The sequence below is a fragment of the Crocodylus porosus genome, unplaced genomic scaffold (assembly GCF_001723895.1).
Source record: "Crocodylus porosus isolate Cpor-Errol unplaced genomic scaffold, CroPor_comp1, whole genome shotgun sequence".
In the NCBI taxonomy this organism is placed as follows: domain Eukaryota; kingdom Metazoa; phylum Chordata; order Crocodylia; family Crocodylidae; genus Crocodylus; species Crocodylus porosus.
In genome coordinates, this window is record NW_017728886.1 from 168,388,000 (window position 1) to 168,403,837 (window position 15,838).

The 15,838-nt window shown below is 42.3% G+C and overlaps 1 protein-coding gene across 1 annotated transcript in view; it reads left to right on the forward strand.

The window, feature by feature from the left end:
* Nucleotides 1–15,838, forward strand: part of FBXO15 (F-box protein 15) — a 52,911-nt gene that overhangs the window by 18,826 nt on the left and 18,247 nt on the right. The window contains exons 2-5 of the mRNA XM_019545130.1: nt 4,532–4,648; nt 7,678–7,782; nt 10,261–10,503; nt 10,869–11,078. Coding sequence (XP_019400675.1) covers nt 4,532–4,648; nt 7,678–7,782; nt 10,261–10,503; nt 10,869–11,078 — 675 coding nt within the window. The remainder of the gene's footprint in view (nt 1–4,531; nt 4,649–7,677; nt 7,783–10,260; nt 10,504–10,868; nt 11,079–15,838) is intronic.

The window sequence follows — 15,838 nt, forward strand, 5'->3', positions numbered from 1 at the left end:
AGAATTTCTTTACTGTCCGAGCCCCCAAGGGCTGGAACAGTTTGCCAGCGGAGGTGGTTCAAGCACCTACATTGAACACCTTCAAGAGTAAATTGGATGCTTATCTTGCTGGGATCCTCTGACCCCAGCTGACTTCCTGCCCTGTGGGCGGGGGGCTGGGCTCGATGATCTCCTGAGGTCCCTTGCAGCCCTGATGTCTATATGAAATGTGTTGCATAGGCTGCATGCTGTGGGGGTGGGCCCCTAGGATCCCCTCAACGCACGGGCTCCTTCAGCAGCATGGAGACCCCAGTCCTCAGCCATGCAGGCTACATTAGCAGGACCTGAACTGCCAAGGAGGTGGCTGGACATAAGGCGCCTCTGGGCCAGGCTTTTCCTGTGTCCTGCCCAGCCTGCCTCTGGGAACCGTGCGCCCCGTAGCCCTGGCCCAGCCCTGAGGTGCTCCCAGCTCCACGCAGCAACTTACCTCATGCCTCTGTCCAGCACACATGCAGGCAGGGCGTGGGCCATGGTGCAGCTCCCCCGACCATGTGCCAGGGACAAGGGGTGGGCCTAGAGAAGAAGCTGCATGTGCTGTCCCCAGCTTGTCCAGTCAGGCTTAGCTGGGGCAGCCCTGCACCGTGCTGCCCTCGGGACATTGGCGGCAGGACCTGGCTCACTGATGAGCCTGGCCCTGCTGGTGTAAGCAGCTCCCCTCCCCTCGCTGCTGGCTGGGGCCCACGGGCTGGCCCTGCCCGCCTCACCTTGCCGCCAGCTCCATGCACTGTGGCAGTGGCTCGGCTGCAGCTCCGAGCTCTGCCACGGGCTGGATAAAATAGCTTGGTGGGCCATATGTTGGACAAGCCTGGCATAGAAGATGTGTACATTTAGCATGGGCCTAGCTTTGAAATCCCACCAGCTATTGGTAATGTTGGAGGGTACAGCTAACTTAACTTTTCTGGTATCGGAGTCGGCTTTCAAAAGTTTAGACGACACTGGTGTAACAGCAAGGCAACATATCTGGGTTCTGTTCTTAAGCCTTTTATGTTATATTGAGCAAACTGGATAGCCATTCTGTGCCTCAGTTTTTTCTTCTTGTATGATAGTGCCAGTGCCCACCTTGGTAAAGCACTTCAAAGTCACTGGATGAAATGTGGCGCATAAATTCAAAGTAGGGTTATAAGAGTGTTTAAATGAAAATTGGAAGGGGAGTTGCTACTTTTATAACTTTAATTGCAAGTTGCTGCATTTCTTGAAAGAGACTTTACTGGACTTGCAAAAAGGCAGTATCCACCTTGCATATTCTACAGCGTATTCAAGTGAAAAATATAGCTGTGAAACTTGAGTGCCACAGGTTGAGCAGCTAATGAAAAAGCCATTGAGGTTGTTTTGCCATTTGGGTTGCTATATGAGGCTTCTAAGTATGGGAGGGAGGAAGTAGCAGCCATTGTAGCCTTTAAGTTGGGCAAACCAGCTTTGTCATATATGAAAATTTTTGTTTTGCATCTGGTTTCATGTCCTTTTACATATGAAATATGTAATAGGGTTATGAAACAAGGTTAATTAATTGACATAATTGTTTTACTGTTCTGGCTTTCATACGTTTCTCAAAAGAGACTTTAAATCTACCTATGCAGTACTCAAAGGTGAATATAACACTTCTGGGCTTTTGATTTTAATTAACTTTCATTGTCCAAGGGCTTACTTCTGACGTGCTCAAGCCATGAAGATTCAGAGTTATCCAGGGTAATATGACCATTTCTTTTTGAATAGGAAAAAAAAAAAAAAAATTGGAAACTTAATACAAGTCTTTAAAAACAAAGGCTTTTTATAAAAATGGTGTGTATCACTTTTAGAAGTACCCATGAGACTTGGAAAAAGAAGTTTAATTGTTCAGTGGGACTTGTGCTTTCTTGCATTTGAAAAAATCCTTCCTCAGAAATTAAAAGTGTCCTTTTATGTACTTTTAATGCTGTTTCATCAGAGCTAATATAATTAAATTTGTCTAGACAAAAAGTATTGATAATTTTGTGCAGAAGGTGGAATTCTGCAATCCAGTTGCTTAGCAGCTTTGGAAAGACAAAGTGACATATATGTCTCTTATAATCTAAAATGTCAGCTTGTGATCCAAAATTACCTATCAATAATAGTATGTCTGACCTTAAGGATCATGTATGAAATATATTTAGGAATTTTATTACCAATTACAGTAATGTGGTTTGTTACAGGATTGCTGTATGAAGTGTGCAGGGTACAGCTTTAATAAGAAGATAAAAATGTGCTTGTAATTGTTCCCAATAAAACTTCAGGGGTTTTTAGGATGATGAAATAGCTTATACGGTTGATAAGGTCAAAAATATATTTTTCATCAACTGAGTCTTACTTCTTCCTAAGCACAAAATTTAATTTTTATGCTCTGTGTATATTGAATGTCCTGTTGACCCCTGGGCACCGTTAGCAGTTGACTTCCTGGAGAGACAGAGTTGGATTGACCATATGTTTGAATATCAGCTAGCAATCCAAACTTGGGAGCATTAATAGAGACAGAACATAGGAGTTCTGCTTGCCCTATGGCGCTTCATAGAAACAATGGGCCAAAATTTGATTAAGTTTCTGTTGTGTGTCATCCCTTTCCCCTGGCTTTGTGATAGTCTAGAGATAATTACTGACATTATGATATGCAAGATAAATGCTGTTGCAGTCTTGGAAACTTCAAGTATAAAATATGTAGTAGGTTGGCATATGTAGCTTTATAGTTATGCTTGTAACAACAAAGCCCTTTTTTGCTTTTTGTAGGAGGAAAAGCAAAAAGGAAGATGTAATCTGTTACAACTTTTTAGTGCTTTAATAAATAAGAAAAAGTAGCAGTGATGCCCACCTTTTTTGGGAATTGTATTTGAATAACTTACGCCAAGTATGCTGCTAAACAAATCAGTGTTAAGCTTAGAATATCTTTGCATGTTTCAAATAGGAGCTGGTTTATGGCTTTGTGGAATTATTCATGGGCTCTGTTAACTTTTAGAAGAAATTCAGCTGATTTTCATGTTTCATTGGGTTAATGAAGTTAGGTGGCAAAAATATCTTGGTGTGTATCCTGTTTTGCTGCATGATCAGTTTTTACAAGGACGTTTCTGGAACTCACACTGGCCATGGTGGAACTGTTGTGTGTCGAGGATCTGGAGCTGGCGAGCCAAGCTCACGGTCTTGGTCACGGTTGGTTGGTCGAGTGGTGGCAAATTGGACACGAACAGGCGGGATTACTGGCGTGGAGCTCTGAGACACAGATATGTAGCGGGTTTTAAACAGAGGATTTATTTGACTTACGCTTCTGAGGCGTAGGTATCGGTGCTTTCTTCAGTTACAGTAAAACAATTAAACAACGAAAAACAATGAAGAGGTCTGTTGGCCCACGAGGTTCACAGCGAGCCCTTGCTTTCTACCCCAGTGCAAGCTCAGGGATAGGTGCGGCTGCCCACTGCTAGCTAGTCTCAGGGCTGGTCAACAGCTCATTAACGGGAAACACAAACGAACAAACAATAACGAAGCTGTAACTCGTTGTGACGCCAGTCCATGGTGATGGACAACGAACAAATGGTTGGTGGGTGAAGCTGAGGTCAAAACTAGGAGGTGGTGCAGCGGAGACGTCAGGTTAGTGAGGATGATCCGAGTCGTAATCGATGATGGAAGCCGAGGTCAGTCCAAGCCAGGTAAGTAGACACCAGGTTATCAACAGAGTCCAAAAGGGTGATCCGAAATCGTGGTCGAAGGTCAGAACAAAGGTAGGTCGGAAGCCAGGAAATCAAAGTCGCAATGCACTAACAACGAGCGACACGAAACGCCAAGCGAGGGAGGAGATCAATAGGCCTAAGGGCCTGACTGGCCGACAGTCCCTGGAGCACCAGCCTCTGTCTCCAGCTAGCGCGATCTCCCCCCGAGGGAGGGGCTCACTGAACTTTTATCTGAATTTAGTGGCCAATCAGAACGTTCTCCGCAGAGAAATTTCTAGTCAGATTACCTCATGTCAGGTTCTGACTGAGCATGCTCTCAGTCAGAAGCTGACACAGTCTGAGCATGCCTCTGTGGGGAAAGTAGGTCAGCAATGATTGACAGGCCCGCAAGTCACCCAGGGGACAAGAGCTGGGTGAGCCTTGGAACTTGCCACTCACAAAGTTAAATGCGCATGTCAGTTTCAATCCTTCTGTGTTGGCAGCATACACTTAAAAATTTTCCGTGACATTGTGTAATGGGGTGAATGAGTTGTCCTTATTGGAGTAAAACCAATCTGATCTTGTCAAGGTATCATTCATCTTGGCACAAGTAGTGACTGATCTGAGAATGATCAGAAGAGGGCTATGGTTTTTAAGCCTCTCTTCATCCCATCAGCATAAGTAACTCAGTTACTGAAAGTATTTATGAAGTGAAAAACTGATCATGTAAGCACATTCTTCTGAATCTTGTTTCATTTGTTAAGCACAGGGTTTTTCATCTTTGCTGCAATGTGTGTGTCTCCAGTTGATGATCATGTGATTCTTAACAACTTTATCTTTTATAGTAAGAGGTCAGGAACCTTCACTGCTGTGCCTGTGAAAATGCCTGGTACCCAAAATGTCCATATTCAAAGACAATGTCACAAATCTGCAGCTTCAACATCTTGTCTGTGCATTGAGAGGTGAGTGTGTCAGCTGCTTAACTCTTTTTTTTTTTTTTTTAAACCAGTGTTTAAAAACTTACTAGCGAGGTTCCATATTGGTGTCTTAAAAATCTCTGTATCAAATGGCCTTCATATAAAAACGAGATGTGTTTTTTACTAGCTTGCATTGCATTCTAAATGGGGTATTAAGTGTCAGGCTTAGCCCTTCCCTAAGCATTATCACCCTTATTACAAGTTCTGCATGTTATAATAATTTGCTTAGATACCCCCTGCAACTTGTGGGCTACATGGCTTCTCACAATCAAGGTTGTTGAAATATTAGTTTTAGAAAGCCAGAGTTTATAACTAAAATTTCAAGTGCCTTTCATGCCAAGTGTTTTGTCATAGGGAGTTTTAGCATGCTAGAGTGGGGCGGGGGGAGATGGTCACCCTAATCATTTGCTTCAGAACAGCTCCTAAAGACATGACTGAACCACTGTTTCTGGAGATATCAGAGACATTTTCAACCTAAATATGTTTCTCTCATGTACTTTATTGTTGCAAATACCATATGAGACTATTGTGACTGAAAAAGTAAAGAAATGTAGTTCACTTTGCTACTTGAGTTTCAATACTTTTTGTTCAGCCATTTTCCTTGTTTCCCCCTGCATTGATATATCTAAGTTGCTTCCCCTCTTCTCTGTTGCTACATGAAAGGCAAACAAACAGTGAAGAGGAAAAATACTGTTGTTTAAGAGCACGGCAAAATGAAGTTTGTAAAAACCCACATCAACGAATGGACTCCAGAGCAGATGTAGGGTCCATTATTTTTGTACCTTTCTGAATATGGAGTTGATTTTTGTCATTTTGAAAGCCATGTTTTCAAGTTTCTACCCCTAATTGTAGCTGGAGCCAATATACTGGCTGCTGTCGGCAAACACCACTGATATAATTGCACGTGCATGTGGCTATTGATGTGCTTATGTATTGTATAGGTGTAACTTAGACCTTGGTCTCTCTTTTTAATATGTCCCTGTAGCATTGTCAGCTTGTATTTTTTAGGAGGTCCTGTATTACGAGATTAAACAGTACATTTATACATACAAAAGCTGATTAAAATAGGATTCATAATTGATTTTCTCAGTCCTTTGGGAACAGGAGAAACTTGGGCCACAGAATCAATTTCTCCTAGCTTTGAGCAGCCATTTTGAAACCATGGTATTACCAAGACTGGAAAAGTGAGGAAATAAAATGTTTATTTATATTTGCACTGTTCACAAATGTTACAATAAGAGCATACCTATTAAATTCTCTAGACAAAGGATGTATGCAGGGGCAGCTCCTTCAGCACCCTGCATGCAGTCTATTATTGCTGCTGCTGCTTCCGCGCAGTCCAATGTGGCTGTTTCATAGATGTGCTCCAGAAGTAGGGGGGACCTAATTAGAGCAGCTTACTGCTTAATTAAAGCACCTGAAGTGCCATGTGTATCGGGTCCATGCACTGAAAAATGGCGGTGGGGTGCTTTTAACTAAAGCTTGTTGAATGAGCTTTAGTTAAAGCACCCCTGCTGCCATTTTTTGGCTCATGGATGCTGATGCTCCGGACTCCAGCATCACATGTATGGTAATTACCATGCACCAGTAGCCTCGATAACTTGAGTCTGTTCTGATGCACTGTAATTACAGCCCATTGGAGCAGCCTTGCTGCATGTCTATAGGTGCCCTGGGATTTCAGGGAAGTTGCCTACATTTCAGCCTGAATAGCTTGAGGGTGCAGACAGAAGTGCCTATCCCTGTTGTCACTCAGAATGTTTGGCAGGAAGTGCTGAGTTGCAATGGTCCCCAGGACCAAACAGAAGTTCACTGTTGGCTCCAGCAGGGAGGCGAAGCTATCTGCTGGCTGCCAGCCTGTAGCTAGTTTCCCTTAGCAATGGCCCCTCCTTCCAGCCCCAGCTGTTTTCAGAACTGGAGGGGGGAGCAGAGGGGGCTTGTTCTAGGGGTTCCCCAGCTGGCAGTGGAGGATGGGGTGGATGAATTGTAGCTTCCCTCACCTCAGGGGGGCTCCAATACATCTGCCTCACTCTCCAGCAAGAGCTGAAAATCCACCAGAACTCCCTCTGTTCCCTTCCCCCTTCCCATTTTGAAAAGAGCTTGGAGGTGGGCAGGCAAGCAGACAGAAGTTATGGAAGATGCTGTTTTGTAATTTCTTCGTTTGACCCTGCATGGAATGGGGGTTCAGACTTTCACCTAATCAGCCATTTTTGAAGTGGCCTGCAGCTGTGCACTTGTGTTTTGGTCATGGCTATTGACTGCTTTCTGTACCAGAGATAGAAGTGACAATGTTCACCCAAACTATGCCCTGACAGTTGCCTTGCTTCTAGTGGAAAAAGGAAATACAGCTCCTACTGAAATCATTGGTACTCTTTCCATTGACATCCAATGAGTTGTCAGGCCTTTTATGAATACACTTTCAACTGTAGAGGTGAGAGGGTGATTTATGGGTGCTTTAGCTGGTGATGAATTTTCAGACTTAAGAGCCACAGTCAGAAGTTAAGTGTTCACATGCAAATTTTGGGATACATTTAACAAGAACTGCGAGTTTCTACATGTGGAGCCATAATACAAGTTAAGATCGAAAACCCCTGATGTTGAGCAATATAATTTAATGTCATTTAAAAGAATTGTTACTATTTTCAAAATCCAAATTGGCTTCAGGTGCACCATAGTAACATGAAACTCAAGAAACTAGGTTTGTTGTTAACATCTTTTACCACTCAGGTAGGCTGTTGTGAAGTGCTTTATATAGAGGTTTTTATATTGGAGAAACAAAGCAAAACTAATAAAAACTGCAGGTTTTAATGCTTAAGAGGTAAGAAAATGGCTTTTTATGAAGACAGGTTTGACGTGTATTTATGAAGTGGTAGCCTCACTTTCTCTTCAGATTCACTTTCTTCTACTTGGGGGTTAAATGCTTTAGTCACTGTCATCCTTGTAGTTTTGTGAATAATTCTAGCAACATTTCTTCTGCTTCCATCCCACTGCCTCCCCCCTTTTTTTTTCTATTCCAGTATGCCATCTGAGATATTGCTGAAAATACTTTCTTATTTGGATGCTGTGACCCTGTTGTGTATTGGATGTGTGAATCGGCGCTTTTATAATCTGGCCAGTGACAAGTAAGGAAGTGGGGAAATGCATACAGTGGTCTCAATTTCATATAGTCAAAATAATTACATGAGCCTTTTTAATTTGGTTTCATTTATGCTAGACAATTGATGTAACTACCTGCTAGCTATTTTTCAGTTGTATTGCAAATTATTTTAAGGAGTTCTAGCTGTGGAAGTCCAATTAATGTTAATAGAAGTTATGTGGCTAAAGCCAAACACATTGCTTTGAAAATATACCCCTAAGCATTTACTGCTCTGTAAGATGCATGTGTACTTTGATTTAGAGACACTAGCACAGACTGCCAGCTTCCCTCCTTGCATGCAGGTGAGACTGGGAGCGTCAGATTTTTTATTTTTTATTTTTATTATTTACTTATTTTTGGTCCTTCTTTAGGTGCCTGCTTTTTTGCCCAGGTATTTTTGTCATGTTGCAGGGCATTGTATGCATGAAGTAATTGGAAGTTGTAGGCCTTGTCTGTCTGGTATTTGGCATTCAGTATCTCAGTGAGAAAATTTGGCTCTCCTTTGTAGGCCCCCACTAGTGTTGCTTCCTTGCCCTAACACGTTTCCCAGTCCACTTATTAAAATGCAGAGAAATTGATTAATATTGACACTGAGGTGCCGTCATGAGATTTCAGAGCTGTGACACTCCATTAAAATTAGTGAGGAGGAGAAGTCCATACTTCTGAGTTATTATCTGAAGTAATCTGCAGTGCAGGCAGACATCCCTTTATCAATTACTTTTGAATCATGCCTGCAATTGCATCAATTTACTTCAGAAGAAAAATGAAACGGGCAAATAACACAACATGTGTCCTAGAGGAAATGCTGTTTTCTTGGCATGAAGCTGCTCCTGAGGATCCTGGAAATATTTGTTGTGTGTCTGGATTATTGTCAGTTTTATTCGAGAGTGCCCATTTGTTCAGTGCAAACTGACTTCCTTGCTGCCAGGTGGCTTGGCACTGTAAGAGTGCATACTTCGGGCAAACTGCTTGGGAGAGCTATTTATGTATTTGCTTCTTATTGCAGAGTAAACTTATTGGGCATGCGATGTATACTGCGGTGTTGCTCAGTTAACTCTGTAGTAAATGTCTCAGTACCTACATGTGCGGCCCTTTTAAGCTACAAGAAAACTAATAAAATCTGCAGCAGGTTAATATTTGTAAATACAAGTATTATCCTGCTGTGAAGTTTTGTGTGTGTGTGTGCACTGCGGTACATATGGTAGATGCTAATGGGGCTGGCTGGCACACGAGGGTGCTTCAGTGCAGGGGTTGCCTACTGGCTAGCCCTGCATTGGAGCACCCTTGTGTCCCACCCAGCCCCTTTGCAGCAGTTTGAGCCAGGTAGCCCCCCACCCCAGTCTGCTGCCAGTTGGGGCTGCTTTGACTCGGCTCAGTGTGCTGTGGTCCCAGATGCATACGTTAATGTGACGCCCAGGTGTAGTCAACCCTGGCATATGTGCTGGAGTTGTATTGCTGCATATTAATATGCATGTGTAGATGCACCCATTGTTGAGTAAAATTTGAGTTGGGTAACTCTGGAGAAAGTGTCTCATCTATCTGTGCCCTGCAAGGGAGTAGTAGTGTTCTGGGCATAAGACTAGGCATTGGAAGGTGTCAGGTTCTAATCCTGGCCCTAAAATGGAGTCTTTAGATAGTAGGCAAATCCTTTAACTCTGCTGCCTTACTGATACCATTGGGTACAGTTGGGATTAATTGTATAATGCTGTATTTGTAAAACTGTCTGGATATTGGAAATGAGGAATTCTTGGGGATAAAATTGGGGGCAAAGAGAACAGGTCTGGCATTGAGCAGTCTGAGGCCCAGAATAGGGAAATGCAGCACAAATAACACCTTTGCATTTCCCCACTGAGTTGCTCTAAGGATGCATAATTGTTGGGTATTATTATGATGTCCTTACTTAGTCTCCTTGCACACATTCCAGTGACATCAATGCAAAATGTTTGAGAGAGAATTTTTGGTGGTCTTAAATGTATTATAGTGTCACAAAATTATAGTGGAAACATATCAAGATGTATGCAAATTACCTTTGCATAATGAGGCTGTATGTAAATACGCATTGCATTTCATTATACAATTTGTTTTATTCCACAACAATCAAAATGCTGAAATATTCAGAATTAGGGAAAGTAGGAGTTTAAGGACAAATTTAAAGAAAGTGGAAGTGAAAATATGGAGGGATATCAGCCACTGAGGTAAAATATGGATGTTGGGACTTCTGTTATAGTTGGGATTCCCTTTTGTTCACCTCAAGAAAAACCCTATTAGATTTTAGACCTGGCCAATAACTTTTATTAGTGAGATTGTCAGTAATAGCTGAGATCAACATGCAATTGCTTCTTTCTGTTTTTTGGAAGTGGATTTATATTTTGGCTTGTTCTTTTAATTTTATAATAACTCTTTTTGCCATTAATACTGTTTGCCTTTTGTTATTTTCATTATTTTTTATTTTTGTTTCTCACAGTGTCATCTGGTTCAAAATCTATTCCGGTTCTTTTCCATGTAAAATAATTAATTGGAATACTGAGTCTATAGAAACAACTACCGTCTCACTGAGCCATGCTACAGTCCAGGAAAAAAAATTGGGGTACTGGAAAAAGGAATACATTATGAAACACAAAGCAACTACCAAAACCGGAATAATTCAACTTCTCAGACCTATAAACCTTTACACTGGCCTTCCACTTAAAACCAAGGAAGCTATAAAGTAAGCAGTGTTTTGTCATAAAGTGTGTTTGCCCCAAGCCATGTACAGAATATTTATGTAGTGAATCTGTGTCTTTTCTGTGTAGCGGGAACAGAAGGTACTATCAGTATGTTTTCTTTGTGACTTAGCTCTAAGAATGTAGATACTTTAATGGAAGTAAAGGGAAAATAGGCTATTTTTTTCTTTCTGCACTGAAGAAGCCACCTTGGTTTTTTTTCCACTGATCAGAACAGGAAACAAACATGCTGTGCTCCTAAAAATTCCAGGGCATTCTGCTGACTGAATATCAAACTTCCATACATCATTCTTGTCACTTTTGACAGGTCATTTTGAAACCTTTCTCTTTCTCACTTCCCCAATAACAGAGCATCTAATTTGAGCTGGGTGATCATACTGAAGGACAGAAATGGCAAGGAGCATGTAGTGGAGCAGGTGGACATTATTTTTAATGACACGTCTGTTACTGTATATTGGTATGGTACCAGTTGGCCATGTTTAGACACTTTGTCAACTCTGGAATTATGTGGCATGACACCATTGCTGCTCGACCGATGCAAGGTTCCAACCAAGAATGGGTGAGTTTAAATATTATTTATACTGTATAATGAACTATTGTGGGTCCTGTCTATGTGGAAATTGCTGAATCTCAAACTGACATGAACAGTGAATTTTAATTTTAGCTAAGTCCACCTACAGCATTTCCTCAGAAACCAAAGTACTGTTATTCATTGGTGTGCTTCTAGGATGAATAGAGAAATCAATATCAGAATTAAAGGAAGTATTATCTATTTGCATTAGTTACTGACCATATAAAGCTCCCTTTTAAGAAAGGGAAGGAGGGGGACCCAGGGACTTAGACCACTTAATCTTTCCAGGTATTGAGATCAGACTATGGAGCAGGTCCTCAAGGAATCTCTTGTGAAATGCCTAAAGGAGAACAAGATAATCAGGAACAGCCAGCATGGATTCATGCCTGACCCACCTGATTTCCCTTCTTTCATAAGGGGACAGACAGGCTCTGGATGGCAGGAGAGCAGTGGATGCAATATATTTTGACTGTAGCAAAGCTTTTCGCTCTTTCATGGCATTTTCTATAACCACCTAAGAAATACAGACTAGATGACGATACTGTAAGATGGATATATAACTGGTTGGATCATGATGCTCAAAGAGGATACTTCCTCTCAATTAGACAGTGAGCCAGAGGAATAAAGTGAAGTTCCCTAGGGGTTTGTCCTGAGTCCAGTATTGCTTAGTATCTTTATTAATGACTTGGATGACTGGATTGAGTGCATACTTAACAAATTTGCAGGTGGTACCACCTCGAGTAGAGATACAGATACTCTGAACAGTAGGACTAGGATCCAGATTGACCTGATTAGGCTGCAAAAATTGTGCACAATCAATTGGATGAGATTAAACTAAGACAAGTGCAAAATCCCCAGTCTATCTATGCATGCAACTATTCCATCTCAAGTGCAGAAATGAGTAGGTAGGTAGTAGCACTGCAGAGAAAGACCTGGAGGTCATGGTAGATTGTAAGCTGAGTATGACCCAACAGGGTGCTCTTTTTGCAACAAGGCAAGTTTTGGCTGTATTAACAGGACTGTCACAAGTTGCCAGAAGAACTAGGACAGACGAGAAAGGTAATTAGCTAGCTGAAGGGAGCTAAGAGCGATACTCCCAGGGGGAGGCAGGAGAGCCAGGAAGAGAGGGGAAGACTGAAGTGATAGACCTGCAGTGCAGAGTTGAAGTAGCCCTCTCTGGGTCTTGGGAAAAAGATCGCAGGGTGAGAGAGAAGGCTACAAGGCAAAGAGCAGCAGTTAACCAGAGAAACCTTTCATGGGGTTTGGGAGATGACCCAGGGGCTACAAGGCTGGAAGCAGCAGTGTCATGTCAGGGAACTGAGTCAAAGATGGCCTGAGATGTAAAACTGTAGACAGAGAGCAGTAGGAAACCACAGGCACCTTCTCAGGCTCTGTATGGACTATGTTATGTTGTGGCATTGAGTGCTGATTTTGTCTGTGATATTCCTGAGGCATGTGTGCCCAGGAAGTATAGGGCTGCATGACATTTAAAGACGGAGCTAAGCGAACATCCATGATCCCACTACAAGGACTTTCTAGCCATGAGGGTTGTCAAGCATTGGAACAGGCTACCTACTGAAGCTGTGGACTCTTCATCCCTACACATTTTTCAAGAGTGGGTTAATCAGACGTTTGTCTGGGATGGTCTAGTCAGTGATGATCCTGCCCTTGTGTAGGGGGATGGATTAGATGACCTCACGAGGTCCCTTCCAGCCCTACTTTCCTTCAATCTTAAGAATAGACAGCTCCTGCCCTGCAGAAGTTTTTCTTAAGCACTGACAAATATGAGATGGAGTGGAAAATTCAAAATTGGGAGAAAGCAAATGCAAAATTTAGTGAGAGCAGTTCTTTTTTTCTATTTAGGTAGTTATTATAATCCAAGATAGTATTATTTGTTCAGTGAGTGTGTACTGAACAATGTATGTACTGTTTACAATAAATATTTATGTTTGGAAAACTCGGTATGATTAAAGGGTGGTTTCCATAGATCTCTTTACTAAAAATAAAATAAAACTCAGAAATATGAGATGTCTTTTCTTTTTTTGTGTTCGTACCAGTCAACCACTTGAGGTGGGAAGCTTTTTCTAATTCTATAACATTCTGCAGCTTCTGAATGTCCGCTAAGGATAATCATATCTCAGCAGTCAAGCTGGGGTTTGCCAAAGTGTGGGTAACAAAGTTCACATGTTTAGTGAAAGATAAAGCTGCAACTATGAGGAAATCCAGGTACAACTTTGGATCTAATTGGCTGCTGAGGCTGTAAACTGTTTTAGTAGAACCTAGTTCTCTTCAGTTCGGGCTCCATTTTGGCTAGTTCCTACTAAATGCCTGCTCCTGATAAGGATCCCTTCCTTATCAGGTTGAATTGCTTCCTGTTTGTTTTCACCAGATCCTTGTCGTTGGTCAGACATTGGGAGACTTGTTAAGACTGTGGAATCTGAAATGGAATAAAAGGACATGTATAGGGTTCCATCCCAAAAAGTGGGGCAAACGTTTTTCCATGTGCGAGATGAATATAATAAATGTATTTATTATTGCTAATGCTGGTGGTGGTGGTGATGATGATAGGTTTTTTTTCCTAGAAGAGACCCTGCTAGAGAGAGAGGAGAGTTTTTAATATTTTAAGATGGACATTATCTGAATACTGAGGAGATTAGGATATGTTTCGGGCGGTAATTTCCTCCTAGTGGTATCCTGTTGTTTTCCCCCTAAACAAACCAAAACAAAATGACTGGGAGGAGTACCAATAAGGGGCCCTCCACATAAGGAGTTTTGAGAAGAGTGAGCATTAATCAGCAGTGTCTTGTGAAACTTCTTTGACGGGCAGTAATGGACACATACTTGTGAGAGCCCACTAGTGAGTTGAAAAGATAGGAGTCAACAGTATCAGAAACTAACACTACCATCATAATTCTGGATCAGTTTTTTAATTCCAACTAGCATGGAATAAAGAAATATTCAATCCAGCTGACTTTAGTAAAATGATGTTTCTCTTCAGAATCAGTTTTGTGGAGGGAAGTCCACCATTCCTAAACTACCTATTTAAAATAATCCATAGTTTGTATCTGGCACCAAAGCGTAATTTTTTTTATAATACAGTTATTACTAAAGTCTTTAGGAAATTTACTAAATCATAGAAAATTAGAGATAGAAGGGACCTCAGGAGGTCATCTAGTCCAATGTGCTACTCAAGGCTGGACCACCCCCAACTAGATCATCCCAGAGAGAGCTTTGTTTAGCCAGGTCTTGACAACCTCCAAGGATAGAAATTCCACCACCTCTCCAGTAGCCTGGTCCAGCATTTTGCTACCCTCCTAGTGAGAGAGCTCTTCCTAATATCTAACCTAAACGTCCCTTGCTGCAACTTGAGATTTGTTGCTCCTTGTTCTGTCAGCTGCAACTACTGAGAACAGTCTAGCTCCATTCTCTTTCTGAGCCCACCATTAGGTAGCTGAAGGTTGCTATTAAACCCCTCCTTATTTAGTCTGCAGAAGACAATACTAAGCCCAGTTCCCTCAGCCTCTCCTCACCAGTCATGTGCCCCAGCCCCCTTACCAGCTTCATTGCCCTCTGTTGGATTCTCTCCAAATTGTCTATATCCTTTCTGTAGTGGGGGCCCCAAAAATGAACACAGTCACCAGATGTGGCCTGACCAGTACTGAAATAATCACTTCCCTTGACTTAACTGGCAACACTCCTACCGATGCATGCCATTAGCCTTCCTGGCAATGAGGGCACACTGCTGGCTTGTATTCAGCTTACTGCCCACTGTAACCCTCAGGTCCTTTTCTGCAGAGCTGCTGCTCAGCCAGTTGGCTCCCAGCCTGTACCAGTGTATGGGACTGTTCCGTCTTTAAGTGCAGGTCTTTGCATTTTTCCTTGTTCAACCTCATGAGAGGTTTTTCTTGGCTTAATTCTCCAATTTGTCTAAGTCACTATGAGTCCTAGACCTATCATCCACCATATCTACTACTCTCCCAGCTTTGTGTCCTCTGCAAACTTGCTGAGGGTGCACTCTATGCCACATTCTAAGTCTTTGAAGAAATTGAACAAAATCAGCCCCAGGACTGACCCCAGGGTACTTCACTTGATACTGGCTGCCAACTAGGCATGGAGCCATAGATTACTACCCTCAGAGCCCAATGCTGCAGCCAGGTTTCTGTCTACCTTACAGTTCATTCATCCAGCCCACACTTCCTTGGCTTGCCTGGGAGAATGTTGTGGGAGACCATATCAAAAGCCTTGCTAAAATCAAGGTGCACCACATCTACAAAGCCAGTTATCTCGGAGAAGGCAATCAGGTTGGTTGAGCATGACTTGCCCTTAGTGAATCTGTGCTGACTATTCCTAATCACCTTCTTATCCAAGTGTTTAGAAATGGATTACTTGAAGATCTGCACCATGATTTTTTTTTTCTAGGGACTGAGGCGAGGCTGACTAGTCTGGAGTTTCCTTGGATTTTCCTTTTTTAAATGTGGGCACTATGATTGCTCTCTTCCAGTCCAGCCCTTCTCCTGATTGCCATGAGTTTTCAAAGATGATTGTCAGTGGTTCTTTAATCACGTTGGCCAACTCCTTCAGCACCCTCAGGTGCATCCCATCTTGGCCTATAGACTTGTATACATCCAGCTTTTCCAAGTAATCCCTAACTTGTTCTTTCATGACTGGCTGCTCACGTCCTCCCCAAACTGTTGCCCATTGCAGTAGTCTGGGAGCTGACCTTGCCTGTGAAGACCAAGGGAAATAAG